Raw genomic sequence first — 17,867 nt, 5'->3', positions numbered from 1 at the left:
AATTACCTTATCAGAAAGCCTTGCTGATAGGTATTCTCAACGGACTCACCACTGTGTATGTCAAGGTATTTGGTCTTAGACTCTACTCAGAACAGCTGGATACTTGGCACTGCTTATATTCCAATGACTCCAAAGAGGACAAAGGGTGACATGAGGAGTGTCCAGACTGTTTGCCCGGGAAGTCAATGCAGTAAAATGGAACCATTAGTTTGTCCCTATATGCCAAACGTTACAGGATTTTAACATTTCCTAGTAGCAGAGACTCCCTATTTTTAAAAAACATTTTATTAGGGGCTCATACGACTCTTATCACAACCCATACATACATCAATTGTGTAAAGCACATCTGTACATTCTTTGCCCTCATCATTTTCAAAGCATTTGCTCTCCACTTAAGCCCTTGGCATCAGGTCCTCTTTTTTCCCCCCTCCCTCCCTAAGACTCCCTATTTTGAGTCTATTATTGTTTTCATCCTGAACCATTTTACTTTTGAGCTTCAAATGGGCTGAAGTAGATACTGTGTAAACATAATTTTAAGCGTCAGTCTTGCTATGCGCATCCCAGGACTGGGGCCCCTGGGTGTCAAATGGGTGACATAGATCAATTGTTGTAATTCCTTGGCGTGGAATACAATTCTACTCTGACACACATGGCTACTGTGAGTTGGCATCAAGAGCAACTGATAAATCCTTACCACAATAAACTTTAATATAAACACTTATAGACTATTGCTGTCTTGATAGTTCTCTGAATAGTGTCCCCCACCCCCATGTATAGAAGTCACTGAAAAATTCTAGAAAAACGTAAGAAGAAGAGGGCACACACTTGCAGTTCCGTCATTTAAAAACTGCTTTCTAGTTCCCCTCATCCAGCCGCCTGGGCATTGTCCCATTACAATGAAGCTTCCATTGTTGGAGCCTACCACCTCTCTCTGTGCAGAGCAACGAGCTGAGTGCTAGGGACACGGGGGCTTCAAAATGTCATGGAGTACAGTGGAAGTAAAAGAGAATGGAGTTATCCCCTGAGCCTTCTGAAGTCCCCTCATCTCATCACCTGCTGTAGACTTGGCTCCTGACACTGAGAGGCTATGTCCAACCTTGTAAAGCAGAGGCTAGACTACTGAGTTGAACAAAGACTTGCCTTCATCATGCCATTGACTTCGGAAACACCAGCATTTTCAAGCCAGAGAGAACAGAGCCGGAATACCCACATATCATGCTCTTCTCCACTTAATAAGCAGTTGATGTAATTTTCAACCGCTTTATATAAGAAACGCTTACGATCTTCTTTCAGAGCCCGGAGTGCACATTCATCCAGCTCGAGCTCTCGCTGAACCTTGACCGTGTACCTGGCAAGTGGATAATTAATGTCAGACACAAAAGTCATCACGTTTTCTAGAACTACAAAAGCACACGTGATATGTAACAAATGAAAACGCAGATATCCACCCATTGCCAGGTGACCCAAGAAGCAAGCTAGGTAGGCATGGGCTTACTTAATAAACTATAGCAAGCAGCTCCACACTTTTCACAGCAAAGATTCTGCTTCTGGATATGAGTGCCATCTGCCTCTCTGCCAACTCCAAAAACCTTCCTACAAAATCAGAGCCTCTTTACAAATTCACGTCCCCTGGCAAGGGTGGAGTACCCGAGAAACAAGTTAAGCATGGGCTTACTTATTAATCAGTAGTGAACTAAACTGTTTTACATGGAAAATTCATGTGAAAATTTCCCTAAAGATTAGTAAGCACCAGTAAATGCATGCTTATGCTACCTATTGGGCAATCTGCCTGAGATGGAAAAGCAAATTCTAAGGATCATAATGGTAACACATTTAATTTTGTTTTCCTTAATTGTCTAATTCACTGTCATCCTAGGCGATGAAGTCAAAGTGGGCTCTATTTTAGCTAACTTCACCTCTAATTACAGTAAACAGAGTCCAAGGGAAGGTTGCATAAGGAGATTTAATTACGTCAAAAGAGTTAATTTTTTTATTTAATTTTTCCATGCTTTTGAACCTGATACCAACTAATAAACAAACAAAAACCCCCAAACACCCAAAGCTACTTATAGATTCTACAATAAATTGAGAACCAGACTAGATTCTTTAGAAAAGAGAACATGTTAGTGTCTTACTAATTTAGGTTTTAATTAAGCATTGTCCAGCCAAGGTAACATGTGCTGACAAGTTCTAGTGCTCTAAACTGAGTCACAACATCCACGCAGCGGGCGATCAGAAGCCTCTGCCCTTCTAGACATGCAGGTACCTGTTGGTCTGGATTTTGTGCTCCCTGAGGAGGCCCACTTCCTCTTTAGCCCTCCTCAGAAGGGCCTGTTTGTTTTCAAACTCGGATGACTTCATGTAGTTTTCAATTCTCTGGTACTGAGTATCTGAGAACCGTGCTAACGAGAGAAACGCCTTCGTTTTTCCATTTCTAAGCTCATCACTGCTTCCTCCATCATAATTTCCAACAACTTCCACTGCCTTCAAGAAAACACAACCCATTTTGATTTTTACAATCACGAAACAGAGTCACTCAGATCAAGGTTATGCTCACTGAAGTTTTAGACTCTATGTGTACACAGAGATGTATAACCTGGAATATATATGAAGTATAATATTTTGTCAATTTTTTCCGAATGACTTTGTAACGAAATACCAAATGAGTTAATAACTATAAAAACCAAACTCCTAGCAACCCTGCAGGGCATGAATTTCCAAGACTAACCTCTCGACAGAGCAGAAAGCCCTGTCTTTCTCCCACTGACAGCTGTGAAGGTCAGTGCACAACATAAAAGGGTCTTGAAATTATTTTGATTTAACCACGCGGGTCTTGTTGTTGCAGAGAATATACACAGTAAACACCAACCAACCCAACACGATCACGTGTACAATTCAGTGACACTGCTTCTACTCCTGACCTGGTGCGATCGACCATCTCTCTCCTTGGCTGAGTGGTTCCTTCCGGCTGTTGTTAAGTGCTATCAAGTTGGCTCCAACTCAGAACCAAACCCTGCCCAGTCCTGGCCCTGCCTCCAAACTGCTGTTTGAACCCACTGTTGATGAGTCTCCTTCCGATTCTGATGGCATCTTCGACACACAATCCAGTTTCTCTGATCATGCTTGCTGAGCATACAGATGGATTAGGGATGGTGAAGATACAACCCTGACACACACCTTTCCTGGTAATAAATTATGCACAGCTGCTTCTTGGTCTATGTACACGTTCTAAATAAGCACAAGTCGTTTAGAATGCTCCTTCCTTGAAATGCTATCCGTGGTTTAGTACGATCCACGTAGTCAAATGCCTTCACATAGTCAACAAAACAGAAAGAAACATCTTTCTTGTATTTTCTGCTTTCTCTGAAGTCAGCAATGATCCCTCGTTCCATGTCTTCTTCTGAAGCCAACCTGATGAATTTCTGGCAGTTGCCTGTCAATCATCTTCAGCAAAATTTTACTTGCATGTGACAGTATTTTGTTCCCTCCTACTTAAGATAAACTCACTCCCCTAAGGTACCTAACTAATGTTTTGAGATGCTCTTGTCAATTTGCTCTAATATTAATAGTTCTTTTTTTTTTAATTTATTTTTTGTTGTTGATATTAATAGTTCTTACAAGAGCATAATCCCCAAGGCGGATCTTCTTTCCTAAATGAACTAAACTATTGCTCTCTGTGAAGAAGACTTCAGGAGGTATTGTTGGTTTAAAGTTTAGGTATTTGGTATAAAGTTAAATGTTATCTCAGGGCAAAGGCTCTTTAAAATCTAAAGGCATCGGCAAAAAAAAACCCAAAATAAATAAATCAAATATATAAATTTTAACCCCCTCCAAAATGTTTTATAATTTTAAAAATAAAACTATAATAATAATAATAAAATCAGATTGTGCTTTTCTTGTGGCAATTTCCAAAATTAGTTAAGCTAAATAGATATACGGGAGAAAAAGGAAAGTAGAACTGGTTGAAGGACTAACCCTAGGCCTGACTTATTTACAGAGTGCTTATCACACTTAGCACTGCTGCTCTAGCTAGCTGCTGTCGAGCTGGGTCTGAACAAACAACGCTTACCTTTTCTAGATAGGTCTGCATGATGACTGAAGGACTTTCCAAGCAAGTCTCTGCTAACCAGTTGCCACAAACCCTCAAGCATTCCGTGTATAGCAGTTTGAGGGTGGGTTCATTCTGCATAAGAAAAGCATAAATTCAGTATATAATTCATTCATTACCAGAGTTTTACAAAATGTCCTCCAAGGTTAAATTGTTTTTCCCTCCTCAGCTTTCACCAGACCACGTGAAATTTTTTCCTAGAATGCAAGTAATTATCTCCTACTGCTGTTTTTATGATTACATTTATTGAGCACCTATATGTCAGGCCCTTTCTCCTGACGTTACGTGTATTGACTTAGCTAATCCTGAACAGAACCTCTGAACAAATTCCATTATTATCCTCAGAATAAAAAACTCAGGTGGCAGAGAAGACAGGTAGGTTCGGCTAGCCTGACTCCAGGTTCCACACTGTGAAGCAATAAGTATTACATATTAGCTCCCAGTACTGTGGTATAATAAGTCATCTTAGTAATCTTGAATAAAGAAGATTGTCATGAACATTCCCAACATCCAGAAGTAGACTCAGTTGATAGTCCCTAACCAGGTGTAAGCCATAGAAACACCACTGCCATGGTCAAACCTTTGCACATGCTACTATTTCTGAAAATGCCTCTACTGGTGCTGGTAACAGAATTATAGAAGCTGTACCAGCTAGCAGCAATTGATGGGCAATGTTAGCGAAACTACTGAATGTGCTATTTTCAAAGATTTGATTAAGTTGTCCCAACTTTCTTTTTTTAAATTTCCGTCCTCTCATGTATTTACTCTTCAATGTTTTTGATCTGCACTGTCAAATTTACAGTGGCTATTTCATATTTGTTTCCCACATACCCTCTTTGAAAATGAAAAACTACTCAACTACGGAATACATGATCAAATCTATCAGTACAAAATGGATGAGAATTACTGTGAGTGGGAAAATGGACACTTTTTCTGAACTCCTTTTACACCTTTTTGTTCAATGATCAGCGATTTTCAGCCTGTAATATGATAAAGCATAGAGATATTTCCAGAGCAGTGGAACATTAATTTATTCAGTAACAATCAAGCAAAACTCACCTCTGTACAACTGTCGCCCAATTTCTTGATCATTTGCTTGAGAATGCTCAGCGCAAGACTCTGCTCCTTCTTCGCCCAGAACACTTGCGCTTCCTCCAGCTGCCACTCAGACACTCCACAACTCGTTGAATCATACTGTTTAATGTGAAACATTGCCCTTTCAGGGAGCTGCAATGAAAACGGAACGTGGGATAACGACAACAGCACTGACCGCCAGGGAAACACGGCAATGCCAACCACAAGGTTTGCAGCTCACACCTACCAGCGAGGTCGTGTGGACCCAGAAGATTTTTAGCCTCAGAACGTCTATGTAGGCTTGGGGTTGCTATGAGTCAGAATCAGTTTGTCGGCAATAGGTTTCTGGTTTTTCGGGTTAAGAACTTACTATTTGTCAAGAACTATGCTGAGTATTTCCGCCTGCTTTCTATCCCCACCCCACACACATACCCTCAATGGATGGTTACCCATATACTCGAGTTATACATCTTCTCATCTTGTAATCATGAAACTGATTTAAAGAAAATCAGTGCCTTGCCTAACTACCAAACTAGAATTTGTAAACAATGATGCCATACAATAGCTTAATAATGATCCCTGTCTCTCAATATTTCTAACGCATGCTTTCTGGTTTTCTGAGTCAGGCGATAAGACAGAGTTTTGCATCCAGTACCTGGGTGTTCTTGAATGTCCGGGCCAATGTGGACAGTTGTACCAGGTGCTTGGTGAGGATGTCTTTAAAACACTGTCTCTGGGAGCTCTCCATCTCCTTCTCCATCAGGAGCTCCAAAATGACTGTGCGCAGAGCCAGGATGGGCTCCTGGAAGCGAAAGTCACTGTCCTTGAGGAGCTGCGAGTGCTTCTGCCACCGGCCGTACACTTCCGAGAGCTGCCTCTCGGTGAGCGACCTGGAAGTCAAAGCACATGCTCCCATTAGCAAGAAAAATGAAAACACATGGATAGCGTGTGGGCTCTGAAACTTTATAATACAAGTTTGGGTTTTTTAAAATCATTTTATAAAAAAAAATTCATTTTATTGGGGCTCATACAACTCTTATCATTGTCCAAACATACACCAATTGTATAAAGCACATTTGTACATCTGTTACCCTCATCATTCTCAAAACATTTGCTCTCCACCTAAGGCCCTGGCATCAGCTCATTTCCCCCCCTTCCTGCCCGCTCCCCCCTCATGAACCCTTAATAATTTAGAAATTATTTTGTCATATCTTACACTGTCTGACGTCTCCCTTCACCCACTTTTCTGTTGTCCATCCCCCAAGGAGGAGGTTATATGTAGAACCTTGTAATTGGTTCCCCCTTTCTACCCCACCCTCCTGGTATCGCCACGCTCACCACTGGTCCTGAAGGGATCATCTGTCCTGGATTCCCTGTACTTCCAGTTCCTACCTGTACCAGTGTACATCCTCTGGTCTAGCCAGACTTGTAAGGTCATGATAGTGCGCTGGGAGGAAGCATTTAGGAACTAGAGGAAAGTTGTATGTTTCGTCAGTGCTTGTCTGGCTTGTCTCCTACCCATAACCAATCCATAAGGGGATGTCCAATTGCCTACAGATGGGCTTTGGGTACGCACTTCTCCTCATTCACAATGATATGATTTTTTGTTCTTTGATGCCTGATACTTCATCCCTTCAACACCCGTCATGATCACACAGGCTGGTGTGCTTCGTCCATGTGGGCTTTGTTGCTTCTGAACTGGATGGCCACTTATTTATCTTACAAGTAAGTTTTTAAAGTAACAAAATGGGAATGTCTAAGTAATCCCAAATTCGGACCATATCTTAGGGTAAGCTGTGGACTGCCAATGGCACGGTTTGTGGTTCAAAACCACCAGCTGCTCTATGGGAGAGAGATGAGGCCGTCTGCACCTATAAAGATTCGTAGTCTCGGAGGTGGGGAAAGGAAAACAAAAGGATGAATATAAGGAAGAAAAGGGTAGTGGGGTCATGGGGCACTAATCCACCCAAGGGGAGGGTATTGTTTATATCTCCACAGGGAAAGTGGGACCAGACTTCAACCCAGTGTCGCAAGGTGTGAATGCAATATCCCGGCGTGGAGTAGGGAACCAGTGGACAGGTCTGGGAGGCTGACTCCAGCACCAAAAATTAAGTGGACTCCTGTCCCTCCTCCGAAAAGAATTTGTTCCAAATGACGACATTGACTCTGCAGCTCCGGAAGATGGACATATCTGATCAGAGCACACGGGAGCAGATGAAGGGGCAGGAGGAGAGAGTGGAGCACAGCCTGGCCCACGAGGCTGTGAGGATGATGTTCCTGATTAGAGCAGCCAGTCCACAGAGAGAACAACATGGCTGGCCCCACTATGAGAAATGATGCCCCTCAGTGGCTAAGGGCAATACAAGGGACTCACCGGAGACACTGTGGGAATTGCACCTGACCTGATCCCACCACACCGAGGCAAATCACTGGGGAGTGCAGCGGAACAGCAAGGGAATGGAGTGGCAAGGTCCCCAGGGAATGCTAAAAGTGGACTTTGGGGCCAGGGCGTGGTGCCCCAACAGACTGGACTGGAAAACGCTCCTAAGGGCCAGCAAACGATCCCTGAACTAACTACAAGCTTTTCTCTTGTGAACTGTTTTGTTTTGTTCTTTGTCAGTGGTTTGTTTTTGTTGTTTTGTTGTCTGGTTGTATACTGTTGCTTTGTTTTCCTCTGTCTTGTTTTCGTGCATGTTAGTGTCTCCACAGGTCTGTCTGAATAGGACAGGCTGGATGAACTATCTGGAGGAAAAACGACGGGAACGACAGTTCCGGGGGGACTTGGGGTGGGGGGGATAGGGGGGGTAATGAAGTGGTGTTAACAAACACAGGGACAAGGGAAAAACATGGGACCCCAAATGGTAGAGAAGGGGGAGTGGCAGGCCTGGTGGGAAATGATCAAGGGTAAGGTTGCTTAGAGAAGAGGTATACTCTAGCCCAGGTGGCGACGAAGCATGGTAGTAGGGCAGGAGGAAAGTCAAGGGAGATGGAGGAAAGAGCTAGGAGTCAAAGGGCATTCATGGAGGTCTAGACAAAGACATGTACATGCAAACATATATAGGAGGATGGGGAAATAGATCTATGTGTCTATATTTATAGGTCAAGTATTAAGGTGGCGGAAGGACCTTGGGCCTCTACTCAAACACTCCCTCAATGCATGAATACCTTCTTTTATTAAATTGGAACTCTATGATGCTCACTCTCCCGACACAACGGCTGGAGCCAAAGTGGGTGAACAAGTAAATGTGGTGAAGAAAGCTGATGGTGCCCGGCTATCAAAAGAGATAGTGACTGGGGTCTTAAAGGCTTGAAGATAAACAAGCGGCCATCTAGCTCAGAAGCAACAAAGTCCACATGGAAGAACACACCAGCCTGTGTGATCGAGTGGTCCCGAAGGGGGATCAGTTACCAGGCATCAAAGAACAAAAAATCATATCATTGACTGCACACCTCCATGATAGGATCGCTGAAGACAAATGGGTGCATAAGCAAATGTGGTGAAGAAAGCTGATGGTGCCCGGCTATCAAAAGAGATAGTGTCTGGGGTCTTAAAGGCTTGAAGGTGAACAAGCGGCCATCTAGCTCAGAAACAAAAAAGCCCACATGGAAGAAGCACACCGGCCAGTGCGATCATGAGGTGCCAAGGGACCAGGTATAAGGCATCATGCAAAAAAAAAAAAAGATATAAGTGTGTGTATGTATGTGTATATGTGTGTATATGTATAATATGTATATATATACCATATTAAATGAAGGGGGAAGTGCAGAGTGGAGACCCAAGGCCCAAGTGTCGGCCAATGGAGATCCCCTCATAGAGGGGTTTAGGAGAGGAGATGGGTTAAGTAGGGTGCGAGGTAGTACCGATGAAGAACACAGCTTTCCCCCAGATCCTGGATGCTTCCTCCCCGCAACTACCATGATCCGAATTCTACCTTGCAGGGCTGGATAGGACAGAGGCTGTACACTGGTATATATGAGGGCTGGAGGTACAGGGAATACAGGGTGGATGATACCTTCAGGACCAAGGGTGTGAGGGACGATGCTGGGAGAGTGGAGGGCGAGTGGGTTGGAAAGGGGGAACTGATTACAAGGATCCACATGTGACCTCTTCCCTGGGAGAGGGACGGCAGAGAAGGGGGGAGGGGAGACTCCGGATAGGGCAGGATATGACAAAATAACGATGTATAAATTACCAAGGGCACATGAGGGAGGGGGGAGCGGGGAGGGAGGGGGAAAAAAAGAGGACCTGATGCAAGGGGCTTAAGTGGAGAGCAAATGCCTTGAGAATGATTGGGGCAGGGAATGTATGGATGTGCTTTATACAATTGATGTATGTATATGTATGGATTGTGATAAGAGTTGTATGAGTCCCTAATAAAATGTAAAAAAAGAAAAGAGGAGAAAAAAATGATTAGGGCAAAGACTGTACAGATGTGCTTTATACAATTGATGTATGTATATGTATGAACTGTGATAAGAGTTGTATGAGCCCCAATAAATTGTTAAAAAAAAAAAGATTTCCTAAAAAACACTATTTGACCTCCAAGAAAGCATCCCTTCTAAACAACTGAAGTGAGAATATGCTCACTTACAAAGTGAATAAAAAATGCCCATATTGTATGATAGATGAATTTTATATCAATAAAACTATTAAGAAAAAAGAGTCCTTTAGTCCTGCTTTATTAAGTGGCTGAGTTGGCAAGGAAACAGACTCATTAAACCCTCAGTGCGCCCCTAAGGTGCAGAGGAAGACTAAGTGCGGTGCAAAGACCTGTCCCTCTCGGGCGGGAAGCCGAGACGTGGGATAGGGCTCGTTTTAGCACCGCATTTACTCATGAAGGAGAAGAGGCGCACAGCACAGTTCCGTGGGAGCAGTAAGCCTTCCAAAGATCCAAACTAACCGTGTACATTACATTCGTAATACAATCCAGCCTTGCCAGGTGACGAGGGGAGCGCATGGGGCAGCAGACAGGAGACATACGACGAGGAGGTGGCGGCTCTAGGGAAAGCAAGGCACGTTTGATTGCTGGAAGCAGAAGGAAGCAAGACCGCACACTCACAGCAAGCCTAACTGTGAGCCCGCCAGCAGATGACCTCCTCCGGTGAGCTTTGGGGCGCACGCCTGTGTACCCTTCCTCAAGAGCTACGTGGTTAATTTAGCATACTAGACACTTAATGTGCCAACCATTTCAATAATAGTAAGCCCACTGTGTAAATCAAAATAACACCTTCACTGAAAAAACAACCCATCTCCCAAATGAAATTCAATATGAAGAATGGCAGTATGTTACATGAAGGATTAAGTTTATGGAAAATTCCATGATCTTTTTCATTCCATTTTTCCCAGGATCTTATTAAAGCCTACTACATTTACAACTCTCAGAATAGAAACTAGCTGATTCCTACATATCTTGCATCCAGTCTGTGATAAGAAGCTGTTTTCATTGAAATGTACTAAGACAGTCTAGCTTCACACGGCTAAGTATTTCGAACGGGAAGACCATGTTAATGGCTTTCTCATATAATTATGGGTATTTTTCTCTGACTCCTCACTAAATCTGATGAAAATTAAATTAAATTACATGTTGGTGTAATTATACAGAAGCTTCCACAGACCTCCTGAGTAGATATTAGGGAGCCCTGGAAATATCAAGAGAATTTTGAGAACCATGGCTTAAACATAAGGATTGGCTCAGCGGCTCATCAAACTTTCCCTTGGCCTCTCTTCATTCTGTTTCCCCATCAGAGAAAGAGTGGGCATGAGTCTTTAGGCATTTCTAGAGGTCTTCTAAACTCTTTTTCAGTGAAAAAGAAATTCTATTCAAAGGAAAAGACCTGGACTCTGGCAGGCAGAGCTGCCAATGCAATTATCGCTGAAAGTGGAAAATACTTTGGCTCTTTCTTCTCCCGCCACATTGGTCCATCAGTGGCGTTTCTTCTATACAATTTTGAGAAAAACAAAAACATTTTCTTACACCAAAATGTCTTTCTCTTCCCTTCCTTCAAAGACTATTCCAAAATGAATTTTTGTTTAACAGTAATGTGTTTTGAGTAATTTTCTTTATATACTTGAGTATAAGATGACCCGAATATCAGCCAATGTACCTAATTTTACCACAAAAATGCATAAAAATGTGCAATTACCAATTAAGTGGACAGCACTGGAGCTACAGCTCAGAGCACACGGGAGCAAATGAGAGAGAAAGGGGAAAAATAAAAGTGAAGCACATCCTGGCTCACCAAGCCCTGAGGACAATGTTCCTGCTCAGAACAGCAATGCACAGAGCCGACCACAGAGCTGGCCTCACCATGGGACACAGCGTTCCTCACTGACCCATAGCACCACGGGAAACACGGTGGGAATTGTGCCCATCCTGAGCTCACTAGCCGAAGCCAGCCTCTGGGGGCATGCAGCAGAACAGCAGGAGGAGCAGAGCAATGAAGTCCCCAGGGATAGATGTGGGGCCAGGGCATAGCACTCCATCAGACTTGACTGGAAAGCCCTCATGAAGGACAACAAATAGACTCTGAACTATTTATAGGTAGTTTTTTTGTGTGTTTTGTTGTAGATATTGTTTTACTTTCTATTGCTGCTTCTTGTACTCAGTCTTGTGATGGTAATATAGTATGTCTACCTGGAAGGGATAAGCAGGATAAACAAGCCAGAAAAGAGAACAAGGGGATGACAGTTCCGGGGGTACATGGGAGAAGGGGAGGCAGGGGAAAGGAAGTGGGTGTTAACAAACCCAGGGACAAGGGAACAACAAGTGATCCAAAATCAGTGGCAAGAAGGGTGTAGGAGGTCTGGCAGGGCTGGATCAAGGGCAATGTAACCAAGAGGAATTCCTGAAACCCAAATGAAGGCTGAACATGATAGTGGGACAAGAGGAAAGTACAAGAAATAGAGGAAAGAACTAGGAGGCAAATGGTAGTTATAGAGATCTAAATATAGGCATATGCAGATATAAATATATTTATATACGAGGGGGAAATAGATCTATGTACATATATTTATAGGTGTAGTATTAAGGAAACAGATGGGCAGTGGGCCCCTGTTCAAGAACTCCCTCAACACAAGAACACTTTGTTCTAACAATTCGGCAGTCTGAGATGCTCACCTTCCTGGCACGATCGCTGAAGACAACGTGTGCACAAGCAAATGTGGTGACGAAAGCTGATGGTGCCCGACTGTCAAAAGATATAGAATCTGGGGTCCTATAGGCAGGACGATAAACAAGGGGCCATCTAACTGAGAAACAACAAAGCCCATATGGAAGAAGCACACCAGCCTATGAGATCACAAGGTGTTCAAGGGATCAGGCATCAAAGACAAGGAAGAAAAGAAACAAGAGAATGAATGGTCCCCTGGTAGGGAGCTCCTGGTTGAACACGGCACAACATAAAACAAGACCTACATACAATACATAAAACAGAGTAGGGGACAATGTGCGGTGCAAAAAAAAAAAAGGTTTGCCAACTTGGGCCGAGCAGGGGAAAACACACACTTAGGCTGATTTTTAGAACCAATTTTTTTACAATAAATGTTTCGGAAAAGTTTTAATAAGAACACACACAGACCACTGGGTTAATCAGTTCTTATTCTGATCGAGCGAGTGAACAGTTGGTTTCTACACAGGTTTTATTTTTTAAGGCATTGCAACAGAAAGTAGCCCTGTAGCTCAACAGGTTAAGTGTTGGGCTGCTAAATGCAAGGTCAGCAGTTCAAACTCACTTAGGGAAGCTGCCTGCTCCCATAAAGATTTACAGCTTCATAAACCTCAGGGAGCAGTTCTACAGTTGATAAGGGTGGCTATGAATCTGAATCAACTCACTTTTTTGGGGCTTGTTTGTTTTAACAGAAAAGCTGGGCGTTGTTAGGATTAGCTACGTTAGATGGATCACGCACCTTGCGAAAAGCTCTCCAATGTTCTCCAGCTCGCCAATGGCCTGCAGTCTGCTCAGAGTTGGGTAGAGTGAATATACAGACTCAAGGCTACCCTTACACAATTCTTCCACTTCTTTCACTCTAGAGGCAGAAAAGAAAAGTCTATGAAAACAAAGATGGGGCTTTTAGGTAGATACACATCCAATTTGCTCTTAAAGATGACTCATGATAGGGTTTGCTGTTGATCCAGAAACAATGCACATTCCACAAAACTGTAACCCAGTGGACACAAAGCAGGCCTGGGAGTCACACAGAACCAGGTCTACATCTAGTTCCTCCATTCACTGGCTCTGTGCCTTGCAGTGAGCGCATTACTGGGTTTCTATGGGTCTATGGTTTTTCACTTTCAGAGTCATTGGGAAGGTTGTAAGAATATATATGGAAAGGGCCTAATAGTGGCTGGCCACAGTGAACAGTTACATGGTAGCACACATTGCTTCTGCAATAAGGCAGTGGATTTATTAAGTCACTATTGACACACCCAAAGCAACGTATCATATTAGATGAAGTCTTTAGCGCTAAGATATCCTGACACATTATCTAATTTCCTCTAAGGGTTGACTGTTCGCTGCTATTTTATACGTTAAAAAGACTTAAAATGTGAAGAGAAGCCAATGTCACCAATGATTCAATAGCGGAGACAAATGAAAACATTTAGGAAACTGGTCTGGGGAAGAGAATGGAAGACTTTGTTGAGGGGCCTAGGGGAAACTGATCTGGTGACCCAAAGGAAGCATTTCTGAGGGGAGGGCAGGGCAGGGAAACGTGCTGGCTGGCCAGCTCCTGCTCATTCTTTCCCCAATGCAAACTCATTACACTGAAGTCAGCCATCACGTTTTAAGAAAACAAGGCATTAGGTGCTAAAATAAAATGCACCTTGGTTTCTAACGATACCTGGCATGTTTGAGGCTTTCATAAAAGGTGGAAAATTCTCTGTCTCTTAGAGACTGCAGAGCGCTGTATAGGGATTCATGGTAGCTGGTTCCTTCAATTCCTTTGCTGTGAGATAATTTAAAAAGATAAGAAAGGTATTGAAAAACAGTGATCCTAATATATGCACATGTAAATATTTTACCAAGAGACAAGATTAAGCTTTCTTTATAAAAGATCCCTACCCCACCCCTGCTCGAAATGTTGGGTAAGAAATTCAAAGGTATTTGGTGGGTCGTGGGTCCCTTCCAGAAAAGGACATTTCCTAGATATTTACATTGCTCCTAAATATAGCATACCCTTATTGATTCAATGACCACCTACTATGTACCAGGAACTAAGAACCAGATTCTAGATCAGTGGTTCTCAACCTTCCTAATGGCGTGACTCTTTAATACAGTTCCTCATGTTGTGGTGATCCCCCAACCATAAAATTATTTCCTTTGCTACTTCATAACTGCAATTTTGCTACTGTATGAATTAGGCGATTGCTGTGAAAGGGTTGTTTGACCCCCAAAGGGATTGTGACCCACAGGTTAAGAACTGCTGCTCTAGATTAAGAGGAAGTATAAGTAGACAAGCAGATCAAGTCCAGGGCTCTCACCATGTTTATGTTGACATGGGAAAGGGGCAACACCGTTATCTGAAGGTGACAATGAACATGCGACGAATGAAAAGAGTAACCAAACAGAACAAATGGGAGGTATCACACAGACGGTGAGCAGAAAGAGCCTCTCTGAAAAGGTGGCACTATTAAAGTTCAGCTTCAGTGACAGAGTCACCCACAAGGTCACGGGGAGAGAAAGCACAAGAACCATCTCAGGCCTTCAGTCCGGAACAACAACTTACTCTAATGGAAAACAGCCACGCTGACAAATATGGCTGAAACAAAGCACTCGGAGGGAAGGAGGGCATGTAGGGCTTAACACAGGTAAGCAGGAGCCAGCTCACATAGCACAGTGCTTTAAAAATATGAGCGCATATCTCACAGTGATCTTACTGAAATCTGAAAGGCATGCTGATGAATGGGAATATTTTTCATTAAAGGTGATTAATATATAATTAAACATGATTTGACCTTTTTGTTTATACCATCAGAATACTTCATAAATAGGAGATCATTTGTTAAGACTAGATCTTAGGTTTTCCATTCAGAAAATGTGGTGACCTTACGGATGACCTTTCTGTGGCACTAATATATATATAACAAGTTATTTCATAAAGATAAGTGGCCCTTTGTGTACCATCAGCCAATAAGAGTTCAGACTAATAAAATGAAAAAGAATGCCTCTATTTTTCTTTGGAGTCCTGAGTCCGACAAACAGAAAAGATCGGGCAGGTTTCTACTTCCACAAACATATTAAGTGGGGGTGGAGTTTCCCTACTGGAGGGAGAATATGAATTCACAGTGAGATGTATTAACTATTCAGTGCTACTTTATTAAGTTAAGCTGCTAGGCCTACCTGTAGCTTGCAGCATCTGTAAGAGATAAAAACACAATCGCTGTGACAATTTTACACAGCAAGATACAAGGTTTACACCCAGGGAGGTAGGAATACATTTGTTGATAAAACAAACGTCAGATTTCCTCTTACTTGACTGAACCACAGAGGTCCCACTGCATGTTCCTCCACGCAGCTTGGTAATGCAGCTCCTGAAGCTCAGCACACCACTCTTTATTTTCATGATCCAATCCTCTTAAGTAGGTGGAGAGAATGTGGGAGAGTCCCAGATTCTGCAGGGCCTGCGCACAAGGATTTGTATGAAGAGAACACTAGAGAAAGAAACACTGGCAATCCAACATAAAAAGTAACTAGGAAAAAAAATCTACCGTATATACTTGTGTATAAGCCAAGTTTTTCAGCACAAAAAAATGTGCTGAAAACCTGGTGTTCGGCTTATACATGGGTCAGTGGTACCCCAGCGAGGTGTAACATCTCACTGCCTCCCCACAGGTAACGGGATGAGCGCCTGTTATCTCGCGGGTGATTGCCATTTCTCTGCTGTTCATTCAAAGCCCTGCTGACACTGCAAGGCTTTGGATGTTTGTTTACTCACATCTAACCAATCAGAGCCGTCCTATGACGTAGTCGGCCTCAATTCGCAGAAGCGCCCGTATTGAGTCACTTACTCTGGCAGCTGAACTGGTAAGGATGTGTCTGTGCCTGCACTCGTCTCTCCCCTCTGGTCTCTGTGTTAATTCACATCCTGCATCCCTCGCCCGCACAGGCTCCCCCCTCCTCCCAGCTAACACTTCGCAGGGGGAGGGGGGACGACGACACATTACCCTGAAAGTTCTTTTTCAAAGTCTTGCTTAAAAATATTTAAATACATTATCCCACTGGTGTCTCAATTTTTAGTAATTTTATTTTCATTTGTTTTGATTATTAAAACTCACCAATAGCTTCTGCATTTTCACCCTAGGCTTATACTTGAGTTACTTGAGTCAATCAGTTTTTCTGGTTTCCCAGGTAATAATTAGGTGCCTCGGCTTATACTCGGGTCGGCTTATATCTGAGTATATATGGTAGTTTCTAATTTTGTTCAAGATCGCCAAATACTGTCTAGTATGTTTCCCCCAACATGTGTACAAGGGTGCTTCGTGGCGTATGGAGTTGCTAGATGACAGGATGTTCAGAAACCTTTTGGAGCCCTCTTGTAGATAGAACGCAAAGGTGCTAATGTGCTCTATTTGACAGTAACGACTACGGCGTATGCTATTAGCTAGAGGCAGAAATGACAGCTGGGACTGACTATAAGTGATCAGAAACGGAATTCTATTTTCCAGGCAAAGTCCTCAGCACCTTGGCACCTGGCACCCACACTGTCATTCGCTAACAAGACTGTGGTCAGCACTCACACTGTATCGCTCATGTCAACGCTCTGTGTGCCCCGCTGAGCCAATGCCTGAACAGCAATCACTTCTCTGCAGTGCATCCGCTGTGCACCGTCTCGGACTCCCACTAAGGGTGGAGTTACAAAAGCAGAAAATCATTCAGTACCTGAATAATTCCGGCCTGGCGAGTGGATGAGGTAATTGCTGTCTCAAGGTCATATGTTATCAGAGCTTTCCCCCACATTGCTTCATGCTCATATGTTCGTATTCTAGAAGAAAAGATTTTTCAAATACCTTTGAGTTCTACAGGCATTAATTCCTTCGTATACAGAATCATCTATACCAGTGGTTCTCAATCTTCCTAATGCCGTGACCCCTTAATACAGTTCCTCATGTTGTGGTGAACCCCCAACCATAAATTTATTTTTGTTGCTACTTCATAACTGTAATGAATTGGGCGACCCCTGTGAAAGGATCATTCGACCCCAAAGGGGTCGTGACCCATAAGTTGAGAACTGCTGATCTGTACCTGTACCTAGAAAGATGCAAATTACCTAGTGAGTGGTTGTAACACTTTGCCTCCACCACAGCCATACAGGCTATCCGGCTCTCCTATGCTTCTGTAGATCTCCAAGAGAAGATCCTGAGTCGTGGGAACAATGGGAGGGGAAAAAAGAACACTTTAGCAAACTTGAAATCCTATCACTCCAACATGTAACTCCCAAGTCAAAAGGTGATGCTTTAAAAGTGCAAGACATGCCGAAAACTCTCAAGTGTGCTCACTGGGGAAGCCAACTAGGATCTTCAGCAGAGGAAAGATAGGCACAGATTCACATTGTAAAGGATCTCTCTGCCTCATATCAAACAGGGAGTTAGCTGAAGTCATGGTGAGACCCAACTGCAAGCACAAGAGGAAAGGACTTATGTGTCTATGGGGAGGGGAATGTTTGTAATGGGACACGTTTGAAAATGTT

General features: G+C 43.1%; 1 protein-coding gene across 1 annotated transcript in view; it reads right to left on the bottom strand.

Moving 5' to 3' along the window:
• The window catches only part of ATM (ATM serine/threonine kinase), a 137,396-nt gene that overhangs the window by 26,606 nt on the left and 92,923 nt on the right, over positions 1-17,867 (bottom strand). The window contains exons 41-50 of the mRNA XM_075546557.1: positions 17,448-17,536; positions 17,060-17,162; positions 15,653-15,801; positions 14,022-14,126; positions 13,089-13,208; positions 5,838-6,072; positions 5,168-5,335; positions 4,070-4,183; positions 2,267-2,484; positions 1,141-1,348 (exon numbers count right to left, since the gene is read on the bottom strand). Coding sequence (XP_075402672.1) covers positions 1,141-1,348; positions 2,267-2,484; positions 4,070-4,183; positions 5,168-5,335; positions 5,838-6,072; positions 13,089-13,208; positions 14,022-14,126; positions 15,653-15,801; positions 17,060-17,162; positions 17,448-17,536 — 1,509 coding nt within the window. The remainder of the gene's footprint in view (positions 1-1,140; positions 1,349-2,266; positions 2,485-4,069; positions 4,184-5,167; positions 5,336-5,837; positions 6,073-13,088; positions 13,209-14,021; positions 14,127-15,652; positions 15,802-17,059; positions 17,163-17,447; positions 17,537-17,867) is intronic.

Source organism: Tenrec ecaudatus, chromosome 4, assembly GCF_050624435.1.
Source record: "Tenrec ecaudatus isolate mTenEca1 chromosome 4, mTenEca1.hap1, whole genome shotgun sequence".
NCBI lineage: Eukaryota > Metazoa > Chordata > Mammalia > Afrosoricida > Tenrecidae > Tenrec > Tenrec ecaudatus.
Note: the sequence above shows the minus strand (reverse complement) of the source record. Positions and strands in the feature narration are given on the sequence as shown.